This window comes from Apodemus sylvaticus, chromosome 1, assembly GCF_947179515.1.
Source record: "Apodemus sylvaticus chromosome 1, mApoSyl1.1, whole genome shotgun sequence".
Taxonomy (NCBI): Eukaryota; Metazoa; Chordata; class Mammalia; order Rodentia; family Muridae; genus Apodemus; species Apodemus sylvaticus.
Window position 1 is genome coordinate 189,673,670 of NC_067472.1, and position 11,041 is coordinate 189,684,710.

Genomic DNA, 11,041 nt, shown 5'->3' on the forward strand with positions numbered 1-11,041 from the left:
GCTCTGAGCTTGGACAGTGTTCCAGGAGCTGCAGCACCTCTGCTGGGGAGGCTTCCTCTCCGAGCTGTGCGGTCCCTGAGCTCCCATGTGTCAGGATGCCCTTCCACTGGAACACTGGCGGAGCTTTTCAAAGCAGACATTGCCCGAGTGACTGTAGGTCGGATTTCAAGCCCTGCGCAGGGAGCTCAGGGATCGGTGGCCTTTTCACCCTCTTTTTCGTGCATCACTCACGGGTGACTTTGGCTGAAGCGCCATTTCTGCTTGCATAGGCTGGAAGGAGCCGTCACCACCTTGGACAGTTCCCTGAGGGCGGCTCCTGGGGTCCTGCTCCACGGCTGAGGAGGGGAAGGTGCCACCCAGGGCAGCTCCTGGGGCGATCGCTCAGAGCAGCCGCAGCCAGAGCGTGGGATTTGGACAAGTGCCTCCTCGCCCACGGCTCTGGCGGGGACCACGCGAGCGCAGTGCGTCATAAGAACTTAGGAACACTTTTTTTTTGACTAATTACTTTCTACATAATAAATATATTATCATTAGTTTTTAGTAAAAGAACTGAGAGCCAGCGAGGTAACTCGGGGTATAAAGGCATCGGTTGATAAACCTGACATCCTTTCTTTGATTGCTAGGATCTAAACCATGGAAGGAGTAAACTCACTCCCCAAAATGTCCTCTGTCACGTGACCCTTGACACATGTGCATCAACACACTAGCACACTAAATTAAATGTAATAAAAGAATTGACATCTGTGTCTAATCTGAATGGTCGTCTTCCCGGGACCGAGGAGGGTGAATCTCTGTGGTGGCAATCTGTGCCGTCACCTGCTCCCCGCCCATTTGTACAATTTAGAAGCATCTCCAGTGACAGGGCAAAGGGCGTTCCTCTCAGAGCACTCCTAGATACCACGTGACCCTGCGATTGGAGGATGACCTCAGCGGCAACCGCCACTGACCATTGCTGAACAGGCACGCACGTAGTGCGCATGCGCACCTTCTGACGCAGCCAGTTATTGGCTTCACTGGGGACCAATGGGATGCAGCGGTTCTCAGGTTTATCCAATCAAGGCTTGAGATGAATACTCGTTAACCAATGGGACTTCGAGGGTCTTGTCTGACTGAAGCTGTCACTATGGGCAGCCCGAGAAGAAGTGCGCATGCGCAGAGAGGTTACCCGGTCAGAGCACAACTGTAAGCGCCTTCGAAGACTGACGTTCTGAAGCCAAAAAGAATTTTGCCGCTTGAAAGGAAACGAAGCAGTGCGAGACCAGATCCCGAGCCCCGAAGAGAGAAGCCTGTGAGGAGGGGCAGGTGAATGGAGGGAGAAGGGCGAACAGGGCTGGGTGGGCATGGGTCCTGAGTGTGAGAGACGAGGGCTGGGGTGTGGATGGACGCCAGCGATTGATGAAGGAGAAGCAGGTTCCGAAGTCTCGGTTCCGAGGGAGAACTCGGGCTGGCAGCGTGGTCCGACGGAGGAGGCTTTGCTCTTCCGTGGTTCGCTCCCGGGTCGTGGACGATGCTCAGTCCCGGACTTGGCGTCTGAGGGAAGCATCTGGGGTCTGGATCATCGCCCACGATGAAGGAGGAGGCCGGGGTTTGCACCCCTCCATGGCCCGGGGCTGAGGGCTGGGGTCCGAGTCGTGCAGAAGGACGCTGGGCGACCAGAATCCTGGGTCCTGGGACTTGGGGCCGCGAGAATGGAACCTAAAAGCCGCACCCCTAGGACAGACAAACCCTCAGAATTGCAGCTGTGGGTGTGGAGGGGCTGGGTCCTGAGGACCGAGGTGCTGAGCTTTGAGAAGGTCCTGCTTGGCTCTGGGGTCCTGACCGAGGCTTGAAGCACAGGTCCCCTGGGCCCATTGTCTCAGGTCCCCTAGGACTGTCCCTGCTGGACAACAAGGATTCGCCCCTCTCTGCCTGGTTCAATTCTCTCCTCTCCACCGTCAGTTCCCAGGTCCTGGTCAGCTCTTCGCAGCCTCAGAGAAGCCATGGGAGCCTGCCGCATCCAGTATGTCCTGCTCCTCTCTCTGCTGGGCTTCTCCCCCTGCTCAGGTGAGGATGAAGAACAGATGTCAGCCATCATCTGACTGTCAGAACGCTCTGCATTTCACTGAGTGTCTCTTCACAGACTGGAGGAGAAACCAATTGAGACCTGGGAGCAGGGCCTCCTGTCTGGCCACATCTAGCTCTCCTACCTGCTGTTGGAGACCAGCGCCCTGCCCACGCCCATCCTCAATCCTGGCTGCCCACCACATTGTGCCTTCCCCTGAGTAGTTCTGTCACACTAGACTGTGTCTCATCCTCCTTTCCTTCCCAGACCCTGTGTGACACCCCCTCCCCTGTGGAACTCTACAGGGCACAGGGACGAAGAGGGGACATGGACATGAAGACACAGGAAGGCCGAGTCACGCAGGAGCCTGGCGGCCATTCTAGGAACTCAGAGTGTTTAGATGTATCACTGTTATTTTTAATTATGTATGGGTGTGAGTGTGGGTGTGGATCTGTCTGTCTGTCTGTCTGTCTCTGCCTACATGAGGGTACGTGCTCATATGTTCTGGGGTCAAGCGCAGCACTTGGAAGAGCAGTGAGTATTCTAACCGCTGAGGCATTGCTTCAGCTCTTGAAGATGAGAATCTTATTCTGGGGGAGATGGGGCCCCACCAGACGTTTCTACCTTCTCAGTGCTTCTCAGAGGCCTGACCTTGTTACCTAACCCTTTAAGAGGACCCATGGGTGCTGGGGGGGCTAAATACAGCAGGGGACAAGTGAAGGGGGGGGAGAGAAACCCAGGATAGGCAGGGAAAGGCCTTGAGTCATCTTGGATGGCTGGAGGCATTAGAGGCGGGGACTGTGCTCAGGATTTGCAGAGACAGTCATGGGGTTTCCTGGGGACTGCAACACGGGCTGCAGAGAAAGAATGGATGAGAATGGGGGCAGAGCTGCAGCTGGAGCAGCTGGGGGAAGGAGCCACCTTTGAGCAAGGTGGGGAGGGTGTGGTTGGGGTGGAGCAGAGACAGTGCAGCTCTGCTTTGTAGGAGGAGGGCAGCTCAGAAATGCGTAAAAGTATAGCACCTCACTTGGGCCACTGAGAGGGTTGGGGTTCCGTGTGGACAGCTGTCTCAGCTACATGAATTTCTGCATGATGGGGCACACGTGATTATGTAATGATCCTGAGAGGTCCCTTAGGGAGGGGCCAAGTTCAGGATCCTCAAACTAGATTGTGTGTTCAAACATGACACTGAGGTGCCAGCCCAGATTCTGAGTGAGCTCTGCCACTTAGTGCCTGGGTGACACTCGCATGCTCCTCAACACCTCCTGTCTGTCGTCCTCCCTTGAGAATGCTGTCACTTGCTGGGGGCTGGGCTTAGGAGATGACACAGTGGAGCCAACGGTGGAGATAAGAGCTGGCTCTGCAAACGCTGTGTTCCTGAGGCAGAGACCAGGCTGGACAACAGAGCAAGAGCCTGTCTCAGAAACACAAAAAGTGAGGATGCAGGGGCATGGAGTCGCGCTTAGTGCTCACTAGATATTGAGCAGTTTTGTTTGAGATGTGAGACTTTTCAGTGTAAGGAAATACATTATGCCGGGGAGATGGTTCTCTTGGTAAAGGATCTGCAACCCCAGGACTGTGGAAGACAGCTGGTCTTACAGATGACTGCATCTTGCCAAAAGAGTGAGTCCACGTTTCAGCAAGAGACACTGAAATCTGCTGAAGCCAGACATTTGGCATTGGCCTCTGAGCACATGCTCATGGGCACAAGTTCCACCAATCACCATACATAGAGGCACACATGATACTCAGACACATAGGAAACACAGAGACACACATGATACACATAGACACAAATGATACACAGAAATACATGTGATGCACAGAGACACATATAATGCACAGAGACACATGATACACAAGACACATATACACATAGACATATATGATACACAGAGACACCTATGATACACAGACACACATATGATACACAGATAAATGTGATACACAGAGACACATATGATACACAGACACACATGTGATACACAGAGACACATATGATACACAAGACACATATACACAGACATATATGATACACAGACATACATGTAATACACAGATAAATGTGATACACAGAGACACATATGATACACAGAGACACACATGATACACAGAGACACATATGGCTCCAGGCCTCCTTCCTAGTTATTGTAGTGAGAACAGGAAACCAGATGGGGAGTACAGAATGCTCGGGAGGAGCCCTCAGTGGAGAGGCAAGCCTTCCTCACGAGGCTCTGAGAGGAGGTCCCTGAAGGGGTTCACGCGGTATCTGGGTGAGGAGGGCTGGAGGCTTTGAGCTCTGAGTCCCTCCTTACTGCCAGGCAGGACTGTCACAGCCAGTGCGCTGGGAGTACGCTTCCGAATATGAAGTTCTCCCCTAACCACAAAGTGCAGGCACAGGCATGGAGGGCTCCCTGACTCTCACAGACCCTGGGTTTTCCTCTCCACAGATACTCTGACCTGTCAGATGGGGTCCATGGTGCGCCTGGGCAAGGGCTTCAGTTACACGGCAGTTGAATGGAAAGAACAGAATACTGTGATAACTAAGGGTGAAGAGATGTGTCAGGAGATACTTGTGCTCATAGATGTAGGTGAGTGGTCTGAGCTGGAGCGACACACTCCCACACCAGCCAGGCCCAGCCCTGCCCTGGAGTCTATTCCCTGCAGTTCTGCTCAACTCCCCTCAAGCCTGGGATCTCCTGTCTCTGTGCCTTGTTCTGCTGAGCTGTGATGAGGGTGTATAAGGAAGACCTATGCTAGTTAAGAGAGAAACCCTGGGCTTGAACCCTTGTACCACATGAAGTGGGTGTGGTGCTGTGTGCCTGTAATGCCAGCATGGGGCTGTGGGTGGAGACAGCCAACCTCATCTGCAGCAGCACAGGGAGTTAAGGAGCAGCCTGGACTAGAGGAGACTCAGGGCCCAGGAAGAATGAAGCAATAGGGAGGGAGGGAGAGGGGGAGGGACAGGGGGAGGGACAGGAGGAGGGGGAGGGAAAGAAGGAGGGAGAGGAGGAGGGAAAGGGGGAGGGACAGGAGGAGGGGGAGGGAAGGAAGGAGAGAGGGAGGATGCCTGTGCTGGGCTCTGCTAAGCCCGAGTCCTCCTGCAGCTCTACAGGGAAGTGGGAAGGAGAGGGCAGCAGAGCCCAGGGAGCCAAGTGTGGTGTGAAGGGCAGAGTGTAGAGGGAACCCAGCAGGGCAGAAGAGATGCTGAGCGGGGTGAGGCTGCAGCCTGGCGCAGGGCTCAGTGTGTGCAGGGGCCTGGGAACGGGGTCTGCAAGGGGCAGAACAGAGGGAGCCAGGTTTGGACTTCAGTCTGTGGCAGACTGAGATCGTGATCTGTCCTGTTGTTCCTGGGGATTCTGATCTCCCTAACCCAGAACTAGGCTCCCAGTTCACAGCATCCTTTCTGTCCAGACCTCAACGCCATGCTCTTACCCTCCCCCAGGTAAACAGTCTGTCGTGTTTGGGAGCAAAGGCCCCAGCATAGAGAGTCATAGGAACATCAGAAACACCACGGTGTTTTCCCCTGGACCTGGAATAAAGGCTATCATTTTTTACCACGTATGTGACGTTGAACTGTGCAACAGAGCTAACAGCACCAAAGTCCTAATTGACTCCCTCCCTCGTTTAGGTATGTGACCCTAGAACCCAGAATTTGAGGTCAGTGCTGTGGCTGCAGCTGAGAGCCTGCTCTACAGTGCATCCTCCTCTCTCCCCAGCCCCTGCTGTGCGAGGAAAGACCACGTGTCCGGTCTGCTTGCATTTTAAGGGTTCCTGCCTCAGCAATTCCACCACAGCCTTCTGTCCTAGAGGCACTCGTTGTTATGCTAGTGAATTGACCCTCCACGGAGGTAAGGGGTCAAGGCTGCATCCCCAGGATGAGGGAGACTGTGGCCATGACTCCAGAGGCTCAGGAGGAGGGGTGAGGACTCCTGGCTCTGAGGCAGGTGTGCAGAGGCCTGGTCTGCTGTTGCAGAGGGAGTGTGGCTGGAGAGTATAACCCTGGGTGTGAGGGCAGAGCCCTGCACCTGCACTGAGACTCCTGGGTCTACTGGGGGAGGGCTGGAGCCTGAGCTCTTGGGTATGAATCTTTAGAAAGCTTTCCTGAACTATGCCTCCTGTCCCTTGGCCCTGACTTGATCTTTATCTTCTAGGTGGCCTCAGTGCAGCCTTTAGCATTACTGGATGTCTGGTCTATCCTCAAAAACTCTTATTGAAAAATCAAAGTTCATTTGGAACAGTCTCCATGACAGAAATCCGTGTTCCATCAAAGAGCAGCAATTCATTCTCACATGTGCTCGTCCTGAGCTCCCTCCTGGCCTGGATGTTTGGGCTCAGCCCTCTTCTCAGCCCGTTGTCTGCAGAGATCTGTCCTCTCTGCTGAGCCCATTTCTCTGTCAGTCTCAATCCCTCCTGGCCACCCATACCCAGCCCTCCTCTGACTTCATAACCCAAAGACCTGAGACTGGGCGCTGTCGCCTGCGCTGTCGGGCCTCATCCCTCAGCCACACACCTCGGCCTCCTCCTGCTTAGATATGGGAGCCACTGGACTCACCCGGCTCCAGAGCAGACAGCCACGCACTGACCACACATGTGGAAAAATAAAGTTGCTGTTGTTTACCAAATCCTGGATTTCTCTACGTGAGGAGACCAGGACACGCAGTGGGATCCACAGCGAGGCTAGCGCCAAGGCCTGCTGTGTGACCAAACTCTTCGTGGGCAGCACTCAACACTAACATCTACTCACCCACACTGGGATTCCTTGATAGTGCAATGTATGAATACCGCCAAAGCCCAACTTGGTGAACCATGAGGTTATAGTGGAGTTACTTCCAGGAATATGCAAGGCTGAGGGGTGACTTACAGGAGCAGCAGACACCCAAAGGCAGCTGCTTCCCCAAAGCTTGCCCCAGCATGAGTGACAGCTCACACACCTGGGAACCTGGAGCCCCTGCACAGCATGGAGGCAGGTCAGGGAGCTTGAGGGCGCCCTCTCTGGGTGCCTCGGTTGCTGTAAAGCTCTTGCAGGCAGCTCGCATGGGTTCTGCATATTCAGACATCTGGTCAGGTGTCAGAGTCTCCCTTGCAGCTTGGCTTGTCTGAGAGTGTTCTTTGCAGCCTTTATTGTGTTTCCAGACATAGAGGCATAGAGTGAATCTGGTTGGTTCCAGGGACTTCCTGAAGCTATTTAGCTTCCTGGAGGTTCCTTCCTAGGATGAAAAGTTTCCATCTTGGAGGAAACTCCGAGGACACGTGTCACTCCAAGGCTCCTTCCCAACCTGTGGCCTCCCAGAGCCCTCTTGGAACTGCAGCATGAAGCACTGGGACACACAGTGACCTAGGAGGGCAGGAGGCTGCACCCCTCCGCTTCTCCTGTGTGTGTGGATTTGGTTCTCCGTCCACAGTGCAGCTTCTGGGAGATTGACCTGAGAGCATCAGGCTGGAAGGAGGGGCCATTGCCCATGACCCACAGTGAACAGCTGACTGACCTGACTTCACACAGCTTTGAGAGTTTTCATTCTGGACTGAAATTTGCCCCTGCCTGCAGGTGGCTCTGTGGGGAAGGAGCAGGCAGCTCATGTTCCAATCTCACTGTCCTGTTAGAAAGTAGTAAGGCAGTCCCCAGGGACCTGACACCTCAGTGCTGAGATGTGGCATGTCAGGAAGAGCAACTCTGGAGATGCACAAGTATCCATGTGCATACATGTCCTCCTCAGGGGATTAATTAATGTTTTCACTGCCATGATGGAACCCAGAAGAACGCAGGTGAGTGGAGGGAAGATTCCCTGGTGAGATAAAAGCTGATTGGGGCAGGGGGCGCAGCACCAGGTATGGTGGGGGGAGGGGCGTGAAGCCAAGGCATTGTCATTGGATCCACAATGGAGAGATTGGAATGTGGGTTCCAGGCATGAGATGGTGCCTGCCCACATTCAGGGTGAGTTGTCCCCACTCAGTTAATATTCTCTGGAAACACACTATGCATCACAGCCCCAAAGCTGTGCTGCATTAGTGCCCTAAGTATCTCCTTTTCAAATCACCTTGCCAAATACATTAATCACCATACATATCATAGTCTTTTTATTTGTCTAGGTGGAAGTTGAAGTCTTCCATAGGGAAGAGTTACTATCCCATGAGCCATTGCTCCATCATTGTAATGTTATGCAGTAATCAAAATGGCAGAACTGGGGTCACAGCTGGTACCTCTCAGAGCCACCTTTCACAAGCCACCTCATCTCCCACACAGCCTGCCTTGGCATCTCTTCCTGGGCATATAGGTATGTGCCACCACACCCAACTGAACAGAATTTCCTACAGATGTCACATCAGGATGCAGGGGAAATCCATGGTGCACAACAAACCAAGGAACAGACCCCGTCTGTGAACCATGTGGTGGCTGGAGAGACAGCTGCACAATCACAACTACACCCTGCTCTTGCTGGTTCCCAGCACCCAGGTTAGATGGTTACAGCCATGCACAGCCCTGGTCTAGAGGCTCCAGTGCCCTGTTCTTGAGCTGTGAGGGCACTGCACTCACACGCCCATGCCCACAGGCAGCTACAGGCACACACAGCTGATGACAAATAAACCTCAGAGGCTGAGGCAGAGGGACTCAACAAGACTGCACAGCAAAGATCTGTGGGTGGGGTGGGCATGCACTTAGTACAGCTCATTCAGGACCACAGACCTGGCTGTGGCGGCCACACCTTTCACCTCAGCCCTGGAGAGGCCAAGGCTGTTGGGTGGCTGAGCTCAGTGCCTCTCTGCTTTATGGAGATAGTTCAAGGGATGCCAGGCCTCACAGAGAAACCTTGTGGAGAAATCAACAAAGGAAGTCATTGGGATCACACAAAGGGGTGTGGGGAAGGGATGACATAGCAGCTCACCCCTGTGATTCCAGCAGAAGCCAGGTGAAGCCAAAGCAGGATGCTCACAACTTCAACCTCGGCCTGCTCTCCCTATGGAGTTCCACGCCAGCCAAAGCTATTAATATATAGTGAGATCCTTTCTCAAATAAGTAAGTAAATCAATAAAGCCCCAAGACCACTGTGAACTTGGCTCAGGCAGGCCCCTTGACTGAGGATGCTGTGAACTTGGTAAGTTTGCAACTCACATGACAGGGTTCTATGAGACAGACTGCAACTCCCTCCTCATGAGCATGCCCCTGAACAGAAGCCCACCCTCAGTTTTGGTGAGTTGCAGTGGCTGAGTCCTCAGGATGTGGCTCTACTTGAGAAGGAGTAGGTGTGGGCTTGTTGGAGTGTGTCAGTGGGGGATGGTTTGATGTTTGAAAATCCCAAGCCAGGCCCAGTGCTGCTGACTGGTGCCTTCAGATCCAGATACATTATCCTCAGCTTGCCTGTGAGGAAGTTGTTTCCTGTATAAGAGTGGTTATGGTGTCTGCAGTGCAGTAGAACACTGACTGAAACATACAGTAACTTCCAAACAAGTGATTCCCCAGGGAGGAGGAAGAAAAAGGCTCTACTTCCTGGTATTTCTGAGTTCCAGGAGTGTGCTTACTCAAACCAGGGTTGATTTCAAGCCACCAAGATGCCACTGAACAGACAGGTGAGGACATGATCGAAAGGCTCTGGTGCAGAGGACAGAACAGTCAGGACATCCTTGGCTACTATTCACTTTGGGGCCAGCCTGCGCTCTGTGAGATTCTGCCTCAAAATGCAAAGAGAAGACAAATTTTAGTTGTAAGCATTTCCAGAGTCCATTTGAGTAGTGTTGAGCATGTTCAGGGCGTGGACATCAGATCCCCAGAACACACTGACACACGACCACGTACAAACAACTCTCAGGGCCTCGGCTACAGACTGCTCATCTCCATGTTCAAAGCACCAGTTCCATCTGCAGCACTGTATGAACCAGGTATGGGGTGCATGCCTGAAGTCCCAGAACCTAGTGTTATGGTGTCCGCTTAAGTCCAACCTAACTCAGATTCCAGGTGAATGCATTTGACGATTGTCATCACGCTTCGGCTGCTCAATCAGGGCCACAGAACAGAGTTCGGAGCTGAGGAGCCACAAGGAGCCAGGATTTCACAGGATATTTAAGCCTGCAGACTACAAACATGTGTGCCAAGTTATTGTTGTATGTTCCCACCAATCATGATAGGAGTCGGTTCCTGGACCTGGGAACAAGAACATAGTTTAACCCTGCTGGCAAGATGAAGTCTCTTAGGTGACTTGACAGGGACAACTGTCTCCTTACACAGAAGCTGCTCTGATCTTGGGAAGTCCCAGCTCCTGGAGGGCCTCCGACCTTGGACTTAGGTTTTCTCTATGATCAAATGGAGTCTGAAAACAAAGTGGCAGCATTTAGAACAATAGTTTTTTTTTTCCTTGTTCCCAATAAGAACGAGTGTCTGTTACTGTGACATGGTAGCCTATTTCTTAGTCATGGCTGGACATGTATAGTTACCCTGTCCAAGGCTCATGAACTGACAGGAGCCAAACTTACCCTACTTAATGTTTAGAGTCCATTTTAAATACAGGCTTAGGTTTTGACTTCCCCTCAGCTGTAGACCTTGGAGAAATTGGGTGGTCGACAGTCACTGCGCCCTGCCAGAGGAAGAAACATCTTATACCTGCCAGAGATTCGCCTTGGAGGCTGCCCAGGCTTGTGGAAAAATCCCACTTGCCTTATTTCTTCCCCTGCCTGTATAAATTCCCTGACATAATAGTTTGTTGGACCTTGACCAGAAAACCTGCCTTGGTCTCATTCTTTGCGTCTCCTGTCCGTTCCCTTCTCTCCCCTTCTCTCTTAGGGTCCCCCAGTAAAAACCCCCGCAGGCCGGGGCAAGGAATCACTGTGGAAGAAGCAATGGGAAAAAAGGAATGAGTGGAGTGTTGTATAATAGCTTCTTCTAAAGTCGAAATCTTCCACCCTGTAGGGAGTTCCAAAGGCAGGGAGCTAAAAACTCAATATAGCTTCCGGGAGTCCCCGAAATCACCCAGATTCAAGGCAGGCAGTAAAAATTTCAAAGAAGAGCCT

General features: G+C 52.7%; 1 protein-coding gene across 1 annotated transcript; it reads left to right on the top strand.

Annotated features, from left to right (window-relative positions):
- The first annotated feature begins 1,957 nt into the window (after positions 1 to 1,957).
- LOC127683106 (CD177 antigen-like) lies at positions 1,958 to 6,666 on the top strand. Its single transcript, XM_052180045.1, has 5 exons — positions 1,958 to 2,043; positions 4,492 to 4,632; positions 5,487 to 5,672; positions 5,761 to 5,892; positions 6,196 to 6,666. The coding sequence occupies exons 1-5, from the start codon at positions 1,980 to 1,982 to the stop codon at positions 6,423 to 6,425; spliced, it is 753 nt and encodes a 250-aa protein (XP_052036005.1). The 5' UTR covers positions 1,958 to 1,979; the 3' UTR covers positions 6,426 to 6,666.
- The last annotated feature ends 4,375 nt before the right edge of the window (positions 6,667 to 11,041 follow it).